This window comes from Moschus berezovskii, chromosome 8, assembly GCF_049115385.1.
Source record: "Moschus berezovskii isolate FMDL1 chromosome 8, NW_MosBer_1.0, whole genome shotgun sequence".
Taxonomy (NCBI): domain Eukaryota; kingdom Metazoa; phylum Chordata; class Mammalia; order Artiodactyla; family Moschidae; genus Moschus; species Moschus berezovskii.
This window is the reverse complement of record NC_142467.1, coordinates 48,381,834-48,404,921: the sequence shown is the minus strand read 5'-3', so window position 1 is coordinate 48,404,921 and position 23,088 is coordinate 48,381,834. Positions and strand designations below refer to the sequence as shown.

The following is a 23,088-nucleotide window of genomic DNA, read 5'->3' as shown; positions in this document are numbered from 1 at the left end:
GGTTCCACAGTTTAGGTACCTTCTGTAGGCTACTGACTTGTTCCAAGTGACTAGGAAAGGCAGATGGGACTTTCAGAGTGGGAAGTGGCTGCCCAATGTGAGGAAAGAATATTTTAACCATTTGAGCTATCAGGTAATGGAAGAGACTACCTAAGGAGATGGTGAGTTTCTTGCCTCTGTAAGTGTTCACACACAGGCTGAACTCCTAGAATCATACTGTAAGGATGAATCAGTCAGGGAGTAGGCTAGAGTCATGAGTTTACTACTTATTGTATGACCTTGAAAGTTACTTATCTTCTCTGACCCTCAGTTTCTTCATCTGGAAACTAGGAATACATAATTCTCATTTTAGGTTTGTTGGAAGAGTAAAACATTCAGATAAATTGCTTAGCCAGGAATCTGTTAAGTGAACAATTACGTATAGTTTTTAAAAAATTTATCTGCACCTGTGCTTCTCGTTTTATAGAGTGAGCCTATCTGTTCGTTTCTTCCTGGAGGTCACTTCCAGATTTGGAGATGTTACCTGCAGAGTAAGTACTCTAGCTCACTTCTGCAGAGGCAGGTACCTAGGTGTCCCCTAGGTACAAGCAAATGACAGACTGGACTTTGGAGCAGGGGTAGACAGTGGAGTGAATGAAATGAAGTATGTTTAGACTGTAATCTTAAGCAACAATATAGATGTTATTGAGAGAGAGACTAGAACCATTTTACCCTATTGATCAATTATCAGATGGGTGTGAGGGGCCCACTGTGTGCCCAGCACGTGCCATGTAGATTAAGCATATATCCAATCAGTTGGGGGCACTCTCTTTGTCTTCAAGGGCCTCAGTGCATGGTTTGGCTCAGACAGCTATGAAAAGATGAAAGAATACGACTGAGTGTCATTCTGTGCTGAGTCCTTTGGCACAGGGCATTTAGGGAAGGGATGCTTAGAGGCAGGAGGTTGGAAAAAATGATCTAGGAAGATTTCTTTCTGGCCTGGGATTTTCTCTGTTCAATGGTTCTCAGGATTGCATCCTCATAGGCACTGTGTGGTAATGTTGCAGTTGTAGCCCCCTTGGGTATATTCTCTCATCATTTCCCTAAGATGTCTCCTAGAACCTGGGCATATACTGGTCATTGTTGCTCATTGTTAAGGAAAGGCTGTCCTTAGACACAGAGAACAAGCCAATCCTCCCTCCTTTTCAGGGCTCCTTTTAGGCCCTTGTTTTTCAGACATCAGTGATGCCCCTCACCAGCATTGTCCATGCCTCTCACTAATATCAGCCATGCCCCCTACCCACATCAGCCATGGTCCCCAACACCAACCATGCCCCTCACCAACACCAATCATGCCCCTCACCAATACCAGCCATGCCTCTCACCAACATCAACCATATGTTTCACTAACATCAGCTGTGCCTCTCACCCACATCAGCTATGGCCCCCAACAACATCAGCATGGCCCTCACCAGTATCAGCCATGGCCCTCGCCAATATCAGCCATGGCCCTCACCAACATCAACCATGGCTCCCACCAACATCAGTCATGCCCCACCCCCCAAGCCCACATCAGCCATGGCCCCCAACACCAACCATGCCCCTCACCAACACAAGCCATGCCTCTCACCAACATCGACCATGCCTTCACCAACACCAGCCATGCCTCTCACCAACATCGACCATGCCTTCACCAACACCAGCCATGCCTCTCACCAACATCAGCCCTGGCCCCCAATACCTGCCATACCTCTCATCAACATCAGCCATGGCCCCCCAACATAGCCAAGGCCCCCACCAACACCAGCCACGGCTCCTAACAACATCGGCCACGACTCACTGGTGGGAGACATGAATTGGCTGCCTGAGAATAAAGCTTTTATTGTAATTCTTGATGTGAAAGTTCTTCCTTCTCCTTTTTCAACGAAATAAGCAGGTGTTGCCCGCTTTGGGAAATGCCTTCCTTTCTCCCCCTCTTGTTTCCTCCTCCTTTTGTTATTCCTCCTTAGCATTTGCTTCTTCCCACCAACATTCCTCTCCCCCCTGGTCTTCTAGGTTTTCCTTTCCCTTCATTTGTTTCTAAGTTCTAGAATGATAGAGCTGAGAGAGACATTAAAAGTCATCTAGTACAGCCCCTCCATCCATTTACAGTTTAGAATACTGTGGTCCTGGGAGGGAAAGAGACTCCCATGTGAGTTCTTGGCTGAACCCACCCGGAGTAGACCCGAGTTGAGTGCTCTTTCTTCTTCTTTTTCTTTTTCTCTCCCTTCTTGTCTCCCCCTTTTATTCCTTGCCCAGGACTATTCCTTATTTTTTCCCCCATCTCTTCATAAACCCCATGGTGATAGATGGAAAGGAAATCAGGGCTTTGAGCAGCAGATCTGAGGGGAAGGGTGTTGTCAGCTCCTCCTCACCTCCCTTCCTCACTGGAAAAGGCTGTGTTTGGAGAAAGCCTCTCAGTTTTCTTCCTCAGAAGCTCTGTTCCTTCCGCCCTGCCCCACCACATCTTTGGAGAGGTTTGTACAATGTCTTATGAAGACTTAGTATCGGATTGGCAAGGTGGCTGGCCTACAGGCATCCAGATTGGGAAGATTTTCTGCCTCAGTTTCCTCATCCACAAAAGGGGTATGAAACTAGTACTTCAGAGGACTGCTGTAAATATTAATGTATGTGGTGCATTTAGAGAAGTGCATTGTAGGTTCTTAATGCATGTTTTGTATAAAATTATTAATTATAGATATTATTTAGAGGAATTCCTGTCAGGCACAGGGTTGGGAGTCACAGATGTCATTCTTACATAAGAAGGGGATGAAAACCTATGAAAGGAGCTTCAATAGACACTCATGGGTGACCTCATCCCCGCTGTGCTCTGCCAGGTGAATATGCTTACTTTTTACCCAAATGTGCCATCTTCTCCCAACCATTTGAATTCAGATAGCAGCTCATGTCTATGATTCACTGTGAGAAGCTGTTTGGGACTTCAAGTTAAGCCTTGCTCAGAACCTACCCAATCTCACAAGTCTTACTGGCATTTTCCAGTTAAAACAATTGCACTGTCTAAGATAGAATGATAGGGTACAGTACTCCCCAAGCCCAAATCAGTTGCATATCGTCTGACAGGTTTTGCCCAATTCATATACTGTGATTGAATTACTTTTTAATTTGATTTTTTTTTTGTTTAAAATAAACTCTCAGTATTATAATGAAATTGATAATTCTAGTACCTAGGAAAATAAAATTCATGATAAGTAAAACAAAATTATCCTGAACCATTGAAATCTATGTTGCATACTATAGGTGGGACAATCATGGAATTTTAGGGAAAATCATCCCAATGTGAAGAGAGTTAGAGGTCTTGGTCTTGTCTGGGCTGGACATTAATTCATGGTTGACTTTTCCCTCTGGCCTCAGTTTCCCCCTGGGAATTGAAGGATTGGGGTCAGAAAATTCTTTCTCTAAGTTGTTTTTTTTTTTTAAATGACCTAGAGGATGTTATGAAATTACATACAGAATTGTGCAGGGCTCTAGTCGCTCTGATGAAAATATATTCCAACCATCACTTGTTGTAAAAACCCAAATCTCTAATGTAACTCTGGCTTCCATTTTCCAATGACATTTTGCTTCCAGCACAATGACTTCAGTGGGGAAAGCAACTTCCATTTGCTTGGAAAATTCCTTCAGAAACCCCAAACTGTCTCAGCCCCCAGGCTCGTTTTTCTTGGCAGATACCAAGCAACTGGGCCCAGGTTCACCTTTCTCCAAATGTCTTTTTTCCCTACCTGGTATAGGTTGTTTTTAATTAAGGTTAGCGCCAAGTTTATTTTTGTGCCTATGCTTTCTGATATCCTCTTTCTGTCTTAAAAAAAAAATACTTTCCAGCTTTCAAAAGTAATAAATATTGTTGTAAAACATCCAAGCATTACTAAAATATTTAATGTAAGAAATAAAAGCACCCGATAGTCTCATTCTCAATAGATAATAACAACTATAAACAGTTTTGGGTCCATTTCTCTAGACTTTTTTCCCATGTGAGAACAATGAAACATTAAAAAAAAATAAAAATGGAATGCTACTATACATCTATTTTGCTTCTTGCTTTTCCCCCTATTTAATCTTTTTTTCCTCAGGATTTCTGACTTATTTGCATGGAATGAGGTCATCTGCCTTTGGCACTTACTGACTGTGAGACTGTGGATGAATCACTCCTCCTCTCAGGGTTTCAGTTTCCTCATCGGTAAAAGGAAACAGCCCTTTCCCACTTCCTGTGATATAAGCTTTAAGGGAGGGAGCATGTGAAAGTGTAGACACACTGTGGTGGACTCCAATGAACCCTCCTCTGTCCCATTCTCCTGTTTGACTGGGTTTGGAGCACTGACTGTGACCTGAAATTCTATGATTTCCTGGGTTGTTTCTTTCTTTGTACCACCTCTAGAAGTTAAGCTGCGTGAGAGCAAAGACTACATCTCTTCTGCTCATCACCGTTTCTGTCCCCAAAATTATCCACGCTTAGCCTTGCTTCTGTATGATGAAAGACCCATAGGGAGAGAACAAGGCAGAGCAGGACTGGGCTAGTCTTAGGTCCCAGTAGACAGCTGGCCCATCCAGTGTTCTTAAACTCCCCATCTTCCAGTTTCCCCTTTCTGTAAGCCCTTTTCCTCTGCCTGCATCATCCTCTCTTGGCCCTCTTTGCCACCTGGTGAATTAGTCATTCTTTATGGCCCAGTTTAAGTGCCTTGATTCCTATTAAAATTGTCTTCAACTTTGTACTGCCTTGCGCCTGCCCCCCCACCCCCACCCCACACCCAGGCAGAGTTGTGTGTGTATTTGTTGCTCAGTCATGTCCAACTCTTTGCGATTCAATGGACCATAGCCTGCCAGGCTCCTTGTCCATGGGATTTTCCAGGCAAGAATACTGGAGTGGGTTGCCATTTCCTTCTCCAGGGAATCTTCAATCCCTGACCCAGGGATTGAACCTGGGTCTCCTGCATTGCAGGCAGATTCTTTACCATGTAAGCCACCAAGGAAGCCCCCAGGCAGAGTTAGTCAGATTCTTCTTTAAGATCCCACATTACTTTGCACCTGCATTGCTATCACTCTACATGTCTTTTCCTGTAGAACTCTTAGGGTGATTTGGCAGGGAAGGATAATTATCACTGCCATTTTACACATGAGGAAAACTGAGGCTTAGACACCTAAAAACCAATCTTGCTCCAAGTCATAGAGTGGTATACCATTGCATTTGGACTTCCCTGGTGGCTCAGATAGTAAAGCATCTGCCTACATTGAGGGAGACCTGGGTTCAATCCCTGGGTCAGGAGATCCCCTGGAGGAGGAAATGGCAACCCACCCCAGTATTCTTGCCTGGAAAATCCCATGGATGGAGGAGCCTGGTACACTACAGTCCATTGGGTCGCAAAGAGTTGGACATGACTGAGTGACTTCACTTTCTTTTCTTTCATACCATCGCAAGTGGTTTAACAAGGATTCCAGAGCATATTTGACTGATGCCAAGCCAGAGTTTTTAACTGCTGGGGTCAACTTAACTTAAGAATTATGCAATGACAGCTGGAAAGACCTAGGATTTTTATGAAGTCCAATCTTATTTTAGGGATAGAGAAACTGAGACTCAGTTACAAAGTCAGAGCAGGGCTTTCAGAGGGAGGAAAATTCTGCTGTAATCTCTAGGCTGTCCAATCGAGGTGGCACGGAGATCGACTCTTTTACTGAACCTTGTCACCCTCTTTGTCAGGAGGTGTAGCTTTTCATATTCCAAGTCATTTTCAGTGAATTCCTCCAAGACCCTTCCCTTTGGGCATGATGCAGTCTTTTCTTGGCTCCTGTCAAGAGTTTTTCTCTTCTGCTAGATGTTTTAGGTCACATCACAAAAACTGGCTCCTGCACAACTGAAAGCTGTTTTCAAAAGTTTGCCTTGTCTTATGGAAAGGGGTCTCTGTGGACCCAGGCCACAGTGGGAAGCAGCCATAAGTGCAATGACACAGATGTTTTGAGAGGCCCAGAGTTTGGACATCCTTGGCCAGACAGCAAGGATAAGGCTAAACAACTCTCAGCCATAGCTCTCAAGCCAAGGCTGAGCTGTATGTCTAGCTCACTCTCACTGTGACTCATTTCTTGGAGCAAAAATGTGTCACTGTGAGACATAGCAGTGCATTGCATTGGCTGGTTGGAAACCTTCTGGTCCTGGGCTTCAGCAGAGTCAATAAGAGAAGGATGGGAGCAGATATATGGGGACAAAACAATTCAATTCAACAAGATCTGAATATCTAACATACATGAGCCACTGGGGTAATACTATCGATGAGGGGAATGGAGCAAGCTGAAAACCCTGGTGAGCAGCTTGTCTTCATGTTGGCCTTTCACATGAACCAAGAAACCCAGTAAGTCCCTAGTCTTTGAAGGGCTTATAGTCCAACTGAACAAGTAGAAGGACACCCAAATGTTTGTAAAGCCACAGTGTGCAAGCTGAGTACTGAAGGTAATGCCTACATTTCCAAGGGGATTTAAGAAGGAGAATCCATGCCCAGTTCTGGGTAGGGATGGTGGCAGTCTGGGGTAACTTCATGGAGGAGGTGTTGTTAGAGGTGGCTCTTGAGGTATGGATAGGATCTGAGAGAAGTGGAGAGGGAATTCACTAAGGGCTTCTGCTCTGCTCAGAAAAAGTGCTTAAAGGTGACTGCATTTGTCTATTGGCAAAGTTTTCTCCATTTTTTAAGATGAGGAACTTGAGGCTCAGAAGGGTTGAGCAAACTGTCAAGATAATACAGAGAAGTGACAGAGAAAGGTTTCAAAAATCAAATGAACTTGAATCCAGAATTGGTGGGTGTGCCTTTCAGGGCAAAAATGAGGGAGGGGTTTTTATAGATTTAAGGAACGTTAGGGACCAGTGGGAGAAAAGTACAGAGATGGGAACAAAGACCAATGAGAAATTCGGTTGAGGTAGAATTTGGTTTGTGTGAAGTGAAGGAGCTGGAAATGGCAGTGGTGGCTGTTTTGTGGCAAGCTGAGAGTGAGGTCATACTAGAGCCTGGTGTTCTCAGTAAAGGGCAGCATAAACGCACAGATGAATGAGATCCGTCTGTATGTGTCCTGACAAGGTATTGCTGGGTGAAAAAAGGGAAGTTGCAGAGCATAGCATTTAGTATAACCCTATTTTTTAAAACAGAAACAGCTAATGATTGTAGCACAGCAGTTAAAGACTCTGAAGCCACACTGCTTGGATTTCAGTCTGGCACTGTCATTTCTAAGCTGGGCAGCCCTAGGAAAATTATTGAACTTCTCTGTTTCCTCATCTGTAACTTCATCTATACAAGGGGATGAATAATAGTATATCCTTACAGGATTGTACTGAAGATTACATGAGTTAATGCATATTCAAATTTTAGAAAGGCATTCTTGTCATTATCACATTATTATCTGGAAAGATGAATATTGAATTGTTTAGTGATTTACCTTAGGGAGTAGGACTTCTGTGACTTTTAGTTTTAAACATATCTCCCTTTGTGGTTTAAATATTTTATGGCAAACATGTATAATGTTTATAATGTAAACAGACGAACCAGCAAGTTTATTTCAAAAGTTAACATTAGGAGGTTGACATAAGAAGACTTTATTTCTATTGTGTTTTTTTCTCCTACCGGCGACAGGCCTGCTAGTGACACATTCAGAATTGTCTCTGGCGTCACTCAGATGGCTGCTGGGAATAGGTGTCTGAGACATGTTGTTTGGGTTTCCCACAGGCCTTGTCTAGAGTGATGCTCCTGCTTGTAAAGGAGAGCTAGCCCAGTCCTTGCTGCCTCTCCCTGTTCTGCTCCCTGCCCTCATCTGGGTATGTTTTCCTGGCCTAGAGGTGTGATGCTGGAGATTGGGCTGCCTGACCAACCTTGCATACAGAAGGTAAAGGGAAACTGGGTATCCTCAATCCTGTGTGTTTGGAGGTTAGAGCATGAGACTTGAAAAGGTCTTTCGTCTGACTTCCAGGGACCAGCAATTAAAAAAAAAAAAAAAAAAAAGATGAGCCTGAGATTATGCTGCCTTTTTTCCTTGCCTCCCTGATCAGTCATTCTCTCCCATCATCCCCAAAAGCTCTTTCACTGAAGTGATTAGGGGACAAAGAAAGGCTGTACTGCAGTGACCCATCTCTACCCTGAGAAAGAGCTCTAACCACATGCTCTCTGCCCAGGGTAGAAGGCAGTGTAATATTCCTCCTCTGTGATGGGTGGAGATTAAACACTCACATCCATTTATGGATGTATGTTAACTTTATATCTAGAACCACCTGCAGGAGATGAGCTTTTGTTTATTTGAAGAAGCAAACTCATCTCTTTTTTGCCTCCATCTTTCTCTTCCAATTGAGTCTCCTCCCTGCTTTTCCTCCCAGGTTCATTCTTGGAATAACAGTGGCAGTACTATGGTTAAGAGAATATTTTCTGCAGTCAGACTTATCTTTGAATCCTAGCTCTGCTTCTTATGAGTTGCCTTACCGTGGGTAAACTGCATAACCTATTTATGCCTCAGTTTTGTCATCTGTAATATGGAAATATAATAATACTTATGTCTTAGGTTTTGTGACATGTGGCACATGATATTGTTAGCACAGTATCTAGCATTCAATAAACACTTGATAAATAGTGACGACTGGTATTGAGTGGTTGCAGTCAAGGCTGAGATGGTCCGTCTAGTCAAGGCAATGGTTTTTCCCGTGGTCATGTATGGATGTGAGAGTTGGACTGTGAAGAAAGCTGATCGCCGAAGAATCGATGCTTTTGAACTGTGGTGTTGGAGAAGACTCTTGAGAGTCCCTTATACTGCAAGGAGATCCAACCAGTCCATTCTAAAGGAGATCAATCCTGGATGTTCATTGGAGGGACTGATGCTAAAGCTGAAACTCCAATACTTTGGCTACCTCATGAGACGAGTTGACTCACTGGAAAAGACTCTGATGCTGGGAAAGGTTGGGGGCGGGAGGAGAAGGGGACGACGGAGAATGAGATGGCTGGATGGCATCACCGACTCTGTGGACATGAGTTTGAGTGTACTCCGGGAGTTGGTGATGGACAGGGAGGCCTGGCGTGCTGTGATTCATGGGGTCGCGGAGAGTCGGACACGACTGAGCGACTGAACTGAACTGAACTGAACTGAAGGGAAGGAAGGAAGGGATGCCCACCTGCAGTATCTGTGAACGTAAATGATGTGCTAGCTCTGTGCCCCAATGATTCCATTTCTGTTCTTGTTATCTGTCTGGAAAAATGGCCTGTGTTCATTCACAAAGATGTAGGTTCACTGTGATTATTGCAGCACTGATTTCAGTGGAAAAATTGGAAAAAAGTAGAAATGTCCATCAATAGGGAAGTGGCTGGAAAACAGCGGGATATCCATAACATATGTTCTGCAGTAGCTAAAAGAATGAGGTGGAGATGTTTGCCTTAACAGATAAAGCTTTCCAAGACATGCTGGTATGTGAACAGAGTAAGTTTCAGAATCATATGGGCAATTTGATTCCATGAAATGATAGCATATATATTTCAATGAATAGTATATACAGTTCAATAGATAGTATATATAGTTCAATAGATTTCAATATATATTTAAACATGTATGTATGACTATTGAACTATAGATACTATCACTTTGTGTGTGTCTATTTATATATATGTGTGTATATATATATACATATATGAATAAAAGTTATCAAGTAGGTTACCTCTTAAAGAAATAAAAGCTGGGAGGGACCTGGAGATCATCATCAAAGGGGATTTTAGGTTCAAGTCTAGTATTAGCATTTTTAAAAAAGAACATATATATATATATCTATATATCTCATACAATTTAAAAAGGTTAAGAAGAGAGAAAGAAATACCTATCTGGCTAAGAATCCAAAGACAGTGATTCTGTCAAACCAAAACCCTGATGGGAAATTCCCAGCTCATAACCCCTGTGCCCCCCTGGTAGAGGGTGGAGGATATTTATTAGCCTGATAGCTATATTAGTTCCCAGGGGCTGCAACTTTGAGAGGACTATATAAAGAGGGGTACCTATTAAGGAGGGCAGTGTATATATATGTTCCATTCTATTCCGTCGCTCAGTCGTGTCCGACTCTTTGCGACCCCGTGGACTGTAGTCTACCAGGCTTCTCCGTCCATGGGATTCTCCAGGCAAGAATAGTGGAGTGGGTTACCGTTTCCTTCTCCAGGGGATCTTCCCAACCCAGGGATTCAACCCGGGTCTCCCGCATTGGAGGCAGACGCTTTAACCTCTGAGCCACCAGGGAAGCCCATGTTAGGAATGTAGATATTCTAGCTGTAGGTAGGGAAATATATATATATATATATATATATATATATATATATAGGGATATATATATATATTCCAACTTTAAGAAGAAAGAGGCAGTGTGGTGAGCTAGGAGGAAGGAGGTTTGTATTTGAATCTGACTTAACCCTGAGATTAACAGTGTGTCTTAAGGAAGTCACTTTTCCAAGTCTCAGTTTTCTTGACTCTCAAATGGGGATAGTAGCCACTGCCTTATATCTATTTTTTTAAGGTGGTTGGAAAGCTCATATGGGAATGCAGGTGCGAAACACTCTATAGATTGTGAAGTGCTCTTGTAAGAGAACCCTGCAAGTCTGGCAGCCAGAGTTGCAGCAGCCTTGCCGCATTCCTCTGGAGCTGGGGAGTGTTGCAGAACTGAGCGCAGAGCAGTAAACACGCAGCTCTCAAAGGCTGAAGATCTTGACAGTCACTCTATTAGATGTGTAAGATACTAATATGCTTTTTGGAAAGGATGACAGGTTAAAGGGTGAGAGAGGAAGGAAGGAAGGACACCATTCTGAGATCAGACAGATGACAGAAGGGACGGAAGTCTCTGAACATCTGGGAGTCCTAAATAAGCCTCCAGTTATGCAGAGTTAATAGTACAATGTCCACAGGAAGGCTTGTCAGCGAGATCATCCTTGGAGAAAGAAAGCACAGATTCCCTCCTTCTGATCACCTTTGATCTACCTCTTCCATCGATCCCTATAGACTCTCGCTGCTGTGCCCCAGGGCCCCTTGGTGCCAGCATTCAAAGTCAGTTCCTCAGGTGCCCCTTCGCTTCACCCAGCCATCACACAATTGTACTTCCCAGCTGTGTGAATGAGAATTTTTGATGCACTAGGATTACCCCCCTAGTTTGGAGATGCAAATAGCTCCCTGAGGAACCCTTCTTAAGGTGCATGTTTATGTTTATGAGGGAGCACAACATGTGAAAGAGTCAAAGGAAGGAAAGCACAGCAGCAGATTCCAGGGCACACGGTTGTAGAGGAATAAGCCTGGGGGATGAGCACATTTGTTTAGGGCCTTGGGTGGGCTGACATTCACTCTTGAGGAAATCATTTGTTCTCTCCCGATCTGCAAGATAAATGGATTGGTCTATGTCCAGAGTCCCCAGTCAGAATGGTTTAGACCCTTGTTATTCAAACTTTTGGTCCACAGAAGCAGAAGCATCATTTGGGGGCTGCTAGAAATGCAGACTTTCAGGCTCCACCCCAGACCTCCTGAGTCTGAATCAGCATCTTACTGAGATCCTCAGGGGATCCACACACACTGACGTTTGAGAAGCTCTGACTTGGTGACTCCTGTTACCTTTAGAGGTTTCTGGGTCCCCATCCTCAGAGATGCTGTTTCAGTTAGTATAGTATGATGGTGGGAAGCTGTACGCTTGACAAGCCCCTCATAGCTAGATGTGAGAGGTGTTGAATTACACAACTGCCCCAAGTCTCCATGATTCTAGCAAACTATGATTCTCTGGGGGTGAATGGGTGGGAGATGAAGACGGGACCTCGTGAGCTAGGGAGCAGAGGCTTGTTCTCTAGGGGCCTGGGGTTGCCCAGCATACGAGGCAAGAGAAAACGCTGCCCATTTCATGGCTGGGATAATGACTATCAGCAGCTCCCCGTTAAGACGGTAAACTCATTTAGCAACAGACACTGAAAAACAGCCGAATTCAAAAGCAGAGAGTGGTAATCTAATTGCACTGAATTAGCCTCGGGGGACTCGGACAATATCAACTTCAGAAAACCACAAAGGGATCCTTTATAAGGAGTTTCAAAAGCGTCAGGGCCTCAGCACCCCTCAAAAGGGCTTGCACTACAAAGCATAGGCACTGTGCATATAAGCCCCTCTCCCCAGCATCCCAGGGCATTGTTCCCTTCTAATGTGCTTTCTGAATGAATTTCCTGGCTGGCCTGATGGTGTTTTCAGTTGTGTGAGGCTGAACAGGGAGTTGGTTCAGGAGAGACAGCTGGAGTTCAGGGCTGAGAGGCCTTCAGCCATTCTGTCCTGTGAACACCATCTGTGCCTGAGGACTGGTCCGTGAACCAGTGAATTTTCTGGTGGTCTTTCTGGCTCTGACATTGTCTTATTTCTGGGGTCCTTCTCATTTCTTTAAGCCAGAGTCTTACATAACCAAGGTGATTTCCTTTTAATAATCTTTGGTCGCATATGAGTTTGTGCGTTTATGTGCGTGTTCATTGCCCAATTTATTATCCAAGCCATTTCAGAGAAGGAAAAGGCATGAATGGATGTGTATTTATGGCATGACTCGGAAAATTTACAGAGATCAGATGATAATTTGGAGATCAGAAGCGGGGGGAAGATTTGTCTCTGACCTGTATTTCATTTACTTTTCTGCAGCAAATTACAAATCCCAATGCACAAAAGTAGCTTGAATTCCTTCCACATCCCTCCTGGGAGGGATTTCCAGTCTCTGCTTGCATACCTCCACTGACAGGGACCCTCACTACAACTGAGGCAGCCGGTACACAGTTGACTGATCTGTCAGAAGGTTCCGAATTACATTAAAACAGAATTTGTGTGTGTGCATTAAAAATATATTTATCTATTAATTCCAGTTCTTCTCTTGGAGCCATATAGAATAATTCAAATCTAATATTTCCCAAATGGGGTCCCTGAGTACCTAGAGGGTTTATGAAATAGTAATGAGGACTCAGAATCCATTTTAAACATTTCAGAGATTATCAAATTGCATAGTTACTTCTGACAAGGCTCTGTAGACTAACAAGAAAGCATCATACCTTTTCTTTTGTATTTTTCTCAGGTTAACTCATTGTGGTGGCATTGCTTATTGCATGATGTTCAGTATTTCTGTCAGTTTGTCTTTGGTTAATAAAGATGGGGAAAGCAAGTTAACAATGGATGGGGTTTGGTAAACAAATTTTTTAAAACTTTGCCTTATAGGGGAGGGAAAAACCTAAACAGACTCACTGAAAAAAGTATAGACGCCTTTGGTCTCTTTCTCAGACCTCTCTTCAGATCTCTGAGGATAGTGATCAGACATCATATTTTCTCATCATGCAAAGTATTTTCTGGGGAAACTGACATATTTATGGAATCTGTCAGTAATCATGTCCAGATTGGGATAACCTTCCAGGGAGTGAGGTTATTTATTATGGTCCTCAATTCCTTTAGACCTTTGAGCCTGAATTCTTATAATAATTGAAATACCCTGCTACCAAAACTGTTCTATTGTGAAGGAGATTGGGAGGTGATAATCCTTGACTGGCACAGGGAAAATTAATTTTAGAGACAGTGATTTGTCAATTCTCTTTATTTTATAGCTGGGGAAACTGAGGTTGGAAAGGTCAGGAAACCCTCTCAAGGGCATGCCACTAGCTAAATTTAAGATCCTGGGTCTTCTACCCTTGGGGCCAAGGCCACTTTGCCTAAAGCAGCAGAGAACCTGCAGAATAGTGTCAAGATGGCCAGGCAGGACACGGTGCCATCCATCTTAAAAATCATTCTGGTTTCTGCCAGCTGATGAAGGAAATAAAGTTAATGATGCCCACATAAATGTGATGCTGTCGCAGGCCGCGTGCACAGACTGGAGGATAGCTCTGCGGGCCCTCTGACGAAGGAAAAGGTATTTAATGGAGCTTTAAAAAGAGCAGTGTCTCCCCTTTCTGCAAGGACAGGAACTGTGGCATCTGTTAGCTCTGTCCAAAGCCTAGTTTTGGACTGGGCACGTCAACACAAGATACATAAATGCCTGGTGTAGAAAAGAAGCAGTATCATCACTGAGGTAAATTCAGCTTGAGCCTTTGTGGAAATGGACCTCTGCTTTTATGAAGACCTTATGTGAGCTGGGAGGGATAGTAGAGGTGTCGGAGTTAGTTGTTTGAGTGGATTGATAAGAGAACTGAGTCCCCATGAAGGAAAGAGATTCATCAGAGCCATGCTGCAGGATAAGAGAAGAGCCAAACTCTCCAAGGAAGACTCTCAAATCGTAGCCTAACTGCTCTTTCCATGGCATTGCATGGTTGCAGCCTATTTCATGAGGTGGTCTCAAAAATAAATTCCCTCCATTTCCCCTGATAGGTCATTCCCAATTTTGTAAGTATGCAGAAGTTATGTGCTGATTCATGACTCCATTTACCGGGTTGACATTCTTGTCCAAAATGTCCCTCAGGAACAAAAAACGTGACATTTTCTCTTTCTCAAGCTTCCTAAGCCCCCAAAGAGGGTAGACTGACATTTTGATTGGCTCTAATGCAAAGTTGCCCAAGGGGCATCTTTACTTGGGAAAAAGTCCTTGGCCCACTCCAGAAGCTCCTAAACACTTTCCGCAGTGCCCAAAATGCAGCAGGTAAGATTTGAGGAGGAATACAGCTATGCTAACTGGAGGAAACGATCCAGGTTGTCATTTGCTCCTCTTGGCAAGCTTGGAGAATGGGAAGCCAGAAGAGCTACCTCAGAATAAAGCTCATTTACCTTTCAGCTAGGTGGCTTTTCAGGACTGAGATATGAAGCAATCTGTTTACCATGCTCCTTTTGACCCCAGTGAGGTAGAGATAGCTTTCCTTCAAGGTTTCGATGACCTTTCTTAGCCAGCGAGTACCATATTCAGTACAAAACACTGCACAAGGAAACACCTATGGGTTGGCGGACAGAAGTGATAATAAAAGAAAGCTGATCATCTTTTGGGAAAGTCACCCGTGGGTTAGACTTGGTTTATCCCCTCTGCCTTTATTCCGGTGTCAAGCACAAGCTAGGTCTTTGTTTGCTTCACTCTCGTGCCTTTTGTGTTCCAGGGGGGCGTTTTCTTAAAGAAAAGACTTTCCTCCTCATTACAATTGGTTCATCAGAGTCTTAGGTTAAATATTTGGTCGTTCTATACCAGTGGTTCCCAACTGTGGGCAATTTTGTACCCTCCTCCCATTCCAGACTTCTGGAGACATTTTTGATTGTCATGACTAAGGGAGAGAGGGTTATTGATGCCAAAGATACTGTTAAACATCTTATATAATGCATAGTTCAGCCCTCATATCACAGAATTTTCCAAAATGTTCAAAATGTCAGTAGTGCCAAGATCGAGAAACATGATTATATACCATGGATCTCTGTGAGTTACTCAGAAGGTGAGAAAATATGGGGATCACCCTGGGCCCTTTCCCAGCCATAAGCCAGTGTAAGGGCTCTGGGAATCAAATCAAGTTTCTTTCTATTTAAAAAGAGGTTTGAAAGGGATATGCTCCCATTAAAAGCAAAAACAAAAACATGTCTTTGCTTATTGCTTTTGACCAGTCTGGGTATAAAGCCCCATCCCAAACTAAAAACAAAGAGACAGCATTTAGTTTATTGAATACTTGAATATCACTCATAGAATTTCAGAACCGCAGGTTTTTTAAAATATCAGGACAAGAACTTCAGCCAACTCACTTCCTTTTACTTATAGGGACACAGTTGATAAGCATTGCAATGCTGTTTGGCCCCCGGTACCCTCTTATCTCTTTCCCCTCAGTTTTTTCTAAGGCCTCAATTCATTCTCTTTGTTGGCACTGTGAGATTTCTCCCTCACTCACTTTGAGTATTGTTTTGTTTGTTTTGCTGTCATTGTTGTCATTTTGCTGGTTATGTGTGGACACAGCAGCACTTCTGTCACCAAGAGCCTTTCCTTTCCTAGCCCCCAGATTTCCCCAACAAGGTGAGCAGCTGGCCTTCATTTAATCTAAGGACTACCTGGGTGCCTGAGATGATTGGATTGGCTCATTGCAACATGGTACCTGCCCCCTGGGGGAGAAGGGGTTATTCACATGGAATCTGCTAGGGAACCAGTCTCCAATTACCTCTACATACATTCTCTTGAGTCCCCAGATTTTAATGCTTCTGTATTTTCACCTAAACTTTAAAAAATGAGAGAGTTAGTAATGAAAATGCCAATTAGACATAGACAGTACTTTCTCTCCTTGTGACCTTTTTATTTTTCTCATCTCTCTGAAAAATTGCTGAGGGTATTTCCCTAGTTCAATTCTTATATTTCCTACTTTATTGTCCATGTTTTAAAACAACCTTTATTCTCCAAAGAATGTAGCCATTTCTGTATTTTGAAAGTGCAGCAGCACCATTCCCTCCCCAGCTCTCCATAGTCATTACTCTTCTTTCCTTATAAACACATGGCATTATATCCCACATCTATTGTAGCTCATGTCTGCGTTGTCGCAGGTAGGGGGTGGAGATGTGGAGTTATGCGTCCTGATAAGCCACCACCCATAATTTAAAAAATTAACACAGTGGATTCCTAACCTTATCTAAATGATTACAGTGCCAACCTTTCAGACTGTCTCCCTATTGTGAAAGACAATGTCTGGGAGAAGAACAATCAAGCATTACAAACTGTTCAGCAAGAAAAAAAGGAGTTGGAAGGGAGGATGTGTTTGGTCCTATTAATTTGCTCTTTAATCTCTCTGGTTCAGTTCTGTCTCAGAAAGCCAAACAGAATCAATTTGCATACAAATGTTACCAAGTACCTCACCTCCACAGCATTTTCCACTTCTACTATGTAGGTAGAAGAGAAACAATTTGGTATTGTTCAGAGTATACTTCCTGCCCTTTAGCCCATAAAGTAGCTACATTTCGCAAGGCCCTGGATCGTTGCACTTTTAAAATTTGATTCCTTGAGTATTTGTATTCTGAGCTATGGGCAGGACCATGGCCTATCAAATAATTATTTGAACTGGAGATTAGAAGCTTTAGCGTTGGGTATCTCAGAGAAGGAGAGAGGTCTTTTCTTCATCCTAGAGAAATACCTGAAGAGAGGCTCACGTGTAGACCCTTACTATCTGGAGAGAGGTGTCATTCATTTACTAAAGCAACCACTGGATTAATCAGACCAACAATTCATATGCTGAGTTCACTATAATGTAAAAGTGAAAAAAATCCAACAAGAAACATTTACTGCAGATTTATGATGGGAGAGACTAATATGTGTTGGTTTACTTATTTTTAAAAAATAACCTAGAGTGGATTTCTCAAGTGACTGTTAGTCCAATGTGATGGTAAAACATGAGAAGCAGACGTCTAAAATGAAGAAGATTAATGATCCCTGCAGGTCATGGGAGAAGACTAATTTTTTTCAATTCATGTAAATGGAATTTATCATAACCATCTCTGAAGATGGCATGATTCACCCACTTATGAAAAGACTGTATATTTCAATGCTTCCTGAAGAGGTGATTTTTCACTTTTCACTTGTGCTAACGTAAGAATGCTAAGCCTATGGGCAGAAAATTTTAACCTGGGAGATGGTGGCTGGGGGAACTCATTTCTGAGTTGGAGATAGACTTAAATTAAAAAAACGAATGAGACTTGTCCATCAATTCAGGATCTGCAGCTAGCAAGCAGAGTTTGGAAAGATGAATGGGAGATAGGAGGGAGTCAAAGTTTCAAAAGGGAAATGTGTTCCGGAGTCTGTTCCTGAGTAGATTCCCCTCTGCACCCACGTTCAGAGCTTTACAACCTGAGGTCATAACGCTATTGTTTCCAATCACTGGGCCTCAGCATCAACCCCCCACCCCCATACCGCAGAAAAAGAAAACAACAACAAAAAGGGAGAGAAAATAATATGTTCTATGTCCAGTGGGTTCGAGTGCAACCTTCCCCGTCACCGCTAGTTGTCACTTGGCTCCCAGACGGGAGAGCTGAGGTTTTCAGCACTGCGGTTAGAGAGAATGCAGTCCTAATTAAACTGAGTAACTCCTAAAGCTTCCCCTTAAAGTCCTCAGCCGAGTGAGAGTCAATATGCAGGGGGTTTGGGGGAGAGTGATGGGGCAGAGAGTGTAGCAGGCAGAAGGACAAACAAATCGCAAGAAACAGGCAAACAGCTGCCAGGGCGGCCACTGTCTCAGACCTCCACGCACAAGCCAGACACCCTGCGGGCGGTGGGGGGGAGGGATGGGGGGAGTGAGGGAGCGGGGGATGGAAGGACCCGATTGCCGCGGTATACAGCACCCTCCTCCCCCCTAATGAGGGGATCACGGACAGAGTCAGCCTCCATGCTTCTTTCCCCCATTTCCATCAGAGCGATGTGGTCAGTAAAAAATTGCATACCTGAAGAATACAATGGTCTCCCAAAGGTAGAGTCGAAGAGTATTGAAGCTGTACATTTTTCAGGTCCTTGTGCTTTGTAGTCCACGAGTTATGGGGGCAAAAATGTTTCAGATTGGCACTTACAAAACCTGCGAGCGCTGCTGAAAAAAATAATCCAAATCCTAAGGGGAGGTGGGGAACAGGGGCGCGGAGGGAGAGTCCCAGGGGAAATCGGAGCGATGGAGCTCTAGGTACCACGGACAGAGGCAGGCGCTAAGCGTTTCAGCACCACGGAGAGCGTTCAGCCCTGCTTTTCAGGAGCGCGAAGAGTATTGCTGTTTGTTAAACTCCAGCGTGTCTGTTGGCTCCCTGCGGCGCTGGGGAGGCACGTTTGGGGGTGGGTATATTTTCTTTTTTACCCCTGTTTTTCTGTTTAAACGGCCAGCCCCGTGAAAGGAAAAAAAAAATCTGTGGAGATCAGAGTGCTGGCCTCGGACCGTTAGATTGGACGAGCATCCTGGGTAGGGAGATCAGGGCTTTATGCCCCTGGGCTGGCCTGAGGGAGTTAGGGGCGAAGGGAAGCGACTGACGGTGTTGCCTTCAGTTAAATCCCGGAGAATGTGCCAGGCTGGTGCATCACCACTGAGTCCCGGAATCTCGTTACCCTGCCTGCGTACCCGTCTGCTGTCGCCTTGCGATCCCTGTTCTCTGGTCCCCGCCGAATAAGTTATGATCGCTGCAGAAGAGGTGTCCCATTGCTTGGGGCTGCAGACGTGAGAGAGCTCAGGGCAAGTTTCAGGGGCTGCCGGGGTCCATGGCGACCCCGCGGGGCTCAGGAGCCCAAGGCTTCAGATGCATCTCGGCTTTCTGAGCTCGCCCATCTTCCTCAGGCCAGGACTCCTTCAGGTCTTCAGACTTTCTTACTGCATTAATTTAACAAACTGGCGGCGTGGGGGATTGGTGCGGGGCGGGAGGGTGGCGGGGGAGGGGGGCGGCGGGCGATGACTGACGGGAGGGGGTGGAGAGAAAAAAAAGGGGGGAAAAACTCCTTAGTATCTTCAAACCCTCCCACTCGAGGCGCTCATTGGCCCGTGGCTGCGAAAACCAGATCTTTTCCCAGTGTTTGGCCAATTGCGTGTTAGACTCTGGGTTGAGTTTAACGCTTAGAGTGCTGAATGAGATCCGTGTCTCCCCTCTCCATTGCAGGTTGGTGGTAGAGTGGGGGAGGTTATGGGGTTAATCTCTCGAGGTCTTTCAAAATATTGCCTTTATTTTTAAGGAATGTAGTTGTATGTTAGTGAAGCAAACACCACGGGTCCCAGTTCAGACGTGCCTTTGGGCTCCGTTTATCATCTTGAAAGGGAAGAATTGAACTTGATCTCTGAGTTTCTTTAGAGCTCTGAAGTAGAATGGTTTGGCTCCAGAGAGGGGGAAAAAGGAGGGAGGAGAGGTTTCAGAAAGAAGTCTGATCCATAAAGGAAGATTCCCCACCCCCTCTCTCCCCAGGACCACTGCAGCAGGAAAAGACAGAAGAAATTCCTTGAGTGGTTTACACAGTCAAGGGGGATCAGTCCTGGCCTCACTGCAAGATATGTCCTCTTTCTACTGGACAGGAGACAGTTTTATTTACATTCATAAGCTTGGGAAACAGAGCCTCAGAGAGCTGCGGCTTGCTACAAAATAATGGTAGTGCCAAGTTGTACATACAGGTATCCAGTACTTACTGCTCCCATTCTCTGTTTTTTTCTTCCTCCTGCTTCTCTGTTTCCCCAGCTTATTTGAATCTCAGAAACCAGCTATACATTTCACTCTAGAGCCCAGCTGGGGAGGTGGAGTTAATCAGATTTTCTCCAAGCTATCGGACTTTAGTGGATTAATAGCCTCTGCAGGATTTTCTGGCTGATTTGAACTGGCTGGGACACTGGGGTCTCTCTCTCCCAGCCTACTGAAAGGAGGTAACCCCTCCCTCTTACCTAGTAGCTTTAGGAATTCCTTCTTTTGAGTTTTTGGAGGCTGAATAGCCTCCAAAATTCTCCCTAGAATAGTTCTTAACAGCTTATTTCTCTCCAAGCTCAGGCTTTCTCTGAGCAAAGAAGTCTAGAAAACTTTGTTCACTAGTCTCCTATCAGCAGGGATTCGCCCCCTACTTTCCACGCTGTTACAGCACACCCTTCGTTACTTCCTTTTCTATTGGCTCCCCCACACCAGAACAGTGATGAGTTGTTTAGAACTTCCATGAAATTCTGACTAGTGACTGAGTAGGAAGTTTTGCTTTGAAGGTGAATGTTCACACGAGTCTGATACAAATTTATATTGTCAGTCTGTTGTCTGTCTGCTCCTATCTGTCTGTCTGTCACTAACCTTGATTAGTATGCCTTCAGTGCACCAGGCACTATTGTGCCCTTCACATAATCTCGTTTACTTCTTACAGTCATACCTTGAAATAAATATTATCTTTGTAAATGTGTTTCTATACTTCTTTATGTGCCCACTAGTGAGTTTGCTTGGGAGAGACAAGCACACGTATTTCTGTGGATATAAACTGGTTTATCCCCCCTGCCTAATTCTGAAGTGAATGTGAAACGTGTATGTGTGGTTGTCCATTTGGGTTTGTGAACAGGTTTCTGTCCACATAGGCATATATGTTTGCATCTATCTGTGTCATTGCTGTGCCCCCGGAGGTACTGAAGTAAACTGTGAGCTGGCAACTTTGTTTTTGCTCCTGACCTGGCTAGGAAGCTGTAGGCAGGTAGGGATGCTGTGTGTGCAGTTAGTTTTTCTTTTCCTTTAAGAGATGCTGTGTGTGTGTGTGTGGTGTTGCTGTTTATGGGTGTGAATGGCTCTAAGACTGTGGCCTCTGCAGGAGATGAGACTAATTACTGCCTGTTTTCTAGTAGGCTTCTATTTAATGTGAGGCTTCTACTTTTAACTAGCACACATAACCTGAGTATGTGCCAAGCATTGGGGATGTAATAATACATAAGATAACTAGTACTTTGTACCTCTGGGACAAATGGTCACTTCAGATTTACAGTGGTAAAAGTTTCTCATGTTTTACTTCATACCTCACACATTTCTTATGCCTTGAACAGTATAGCCAGATCTTCCTGTCTTGTGTATGTCACTTTTGAAAATAAAAACCATGACCTCCATGGTCAGGGATTTCTGTTCTTATTTTCTTTCGGCTTTAAAAAGCCTGGATGACATTGGATAAATGAACAGACCACTCTGGCCTAAGTCAAACAAAGACAGTCATGCCCACTCTTCTCCCCACAAGAAGCTGCATAGAAGCAATGGCATTCAAGTCTAATCTTAGGGTGATTACCATACTGTGAAACAGAACTCTGAATGGAATGGAATGGCTTGGCTTCCGTTGATGGTCCATTGCTCTTGGTGAACATCCTTTGTAGCCTAAGTCCAGTACTTGATTAGTCCCTTATAGGCCCCAGTAGCCAGATTTGAACCCCTCTAAATATGACTAAATTATGACATGTGCTGAGACCTTATTTTATTATTAGAGGAGACACATTCTTTCATTAACTCAACAAACACTTACTGAACATTTACTTCATGTCAGGCACTGCTGTAGGCACTGGGTATACAGGAGAGAATAAAACAGGTAAGTATCCCTCTTCCATTGGAGAATATCTTCTAGCAGATGGAGACAGAGGATAAATAAGTAAATTATGATGTATTAGGCAATAATAAGGATTACAAGGAAAAAAGCAGGGTAAAGAGTCAGAGACCAACACTGAGATGGTCTTTTATATAGGGTGGTCAGATCAGGTTTCCCAGGTGACACTAGTGGTAAAGAATCTGCCTGCAATGTAGGAGGTGTGGGTTTGATCCCTGGATCACCAAGATCCCCTGGAGAAGGAAATGGCAACCCACTCCAATATTCTTGCCTGGGAAATTCCATGGACGGAGGAACCTGGCAGGCTACACTGCATGTGGCTGCAGAAAGTTGCACACAACTGAGCGACTAACCAGCAGCTTTGGAGGACTGCAAGTGTGGCATGGCAGATCAGGGAATGCCTTCTGAAAAGGAGATCTTTGAAAAAATGACTGAAGAAAGTGAGGAATGAGCCCTGGGAACTTCAGGGAGGGGAGAAAGAGCTTTCCAGGAGTCAGAAAGGCAAATTCAAAGGCCCTGAGGGGGGAGTATGCTTAGAGTATGCAAGAAACAGCAAGGAGGCCAGTGTGCCTGGGTGGAGTGAATGAAGGAGAGGGTGCCTGAAAAGAGTTTAGAAAGTAGTTAGGGACTAGATTGTATTCTACCTCCAAGGCATAGTAAGGACTTTGAGTTGTATTTTGAGTGAGACCCACTGGAAGGTTATGAGCAAAGCAGTAACGATATCTGACAACATTTTAACAAGGTTAGTTTGGCTGCTGTGTTTAGAATAAATGTGCAGGGAGGAGAGAGGCAAAATGAAAGCTGCAGACTAGTTAGGAGCCACTGAAAAAAAAATCCATGTGAGATTCTTAGAGACTGCTCCTATTCCACTCTTTTATATATGGAAGAGGAAAATTAGCAGAGTTGGGATAAGAATACAGCTACCCTAATTTTGGCTAAAGGATCTTTCCACAGTTTTTTTTTTTTTTTAAATTCCAACTAAGATGAAGGTTAAGAAAATCTACAAAGGAAGAGCTTTACCTGGCTTGTTACTGATATATACCTAGCACTTGGCACAGTGCCTGGCATACAGGAAATGCTCAGTAACTATTTCTTGCAAG

General features: G+C 43.9%; 1 protein-coding gene across 2 annotated transcripts in view; it reads right to left on the bottom strand.

The window, feature by feature from the left end:
* GLRA1 (glycine receptor alpha 1) overlaps positions 1–18,431 on the bottom strand; it is an 88,242-nt gene extending 69,811 nt beyond the window's left edge. For both annotated transcript variants that reach the window (XM_088838359.1, XM_055430132.2), the window contains exon 1: positions 18,376–18,431. In XM_088838359.1, the coding sequence (XP_088694485.1) occupies positions 18,376–18,431 (56 nt within the window). The remainder of the gene's footprint in view (positions 1–18,375) is intronic.
* Positions 18,432–23,088: the final 4,657 nt, after the last annotated feature.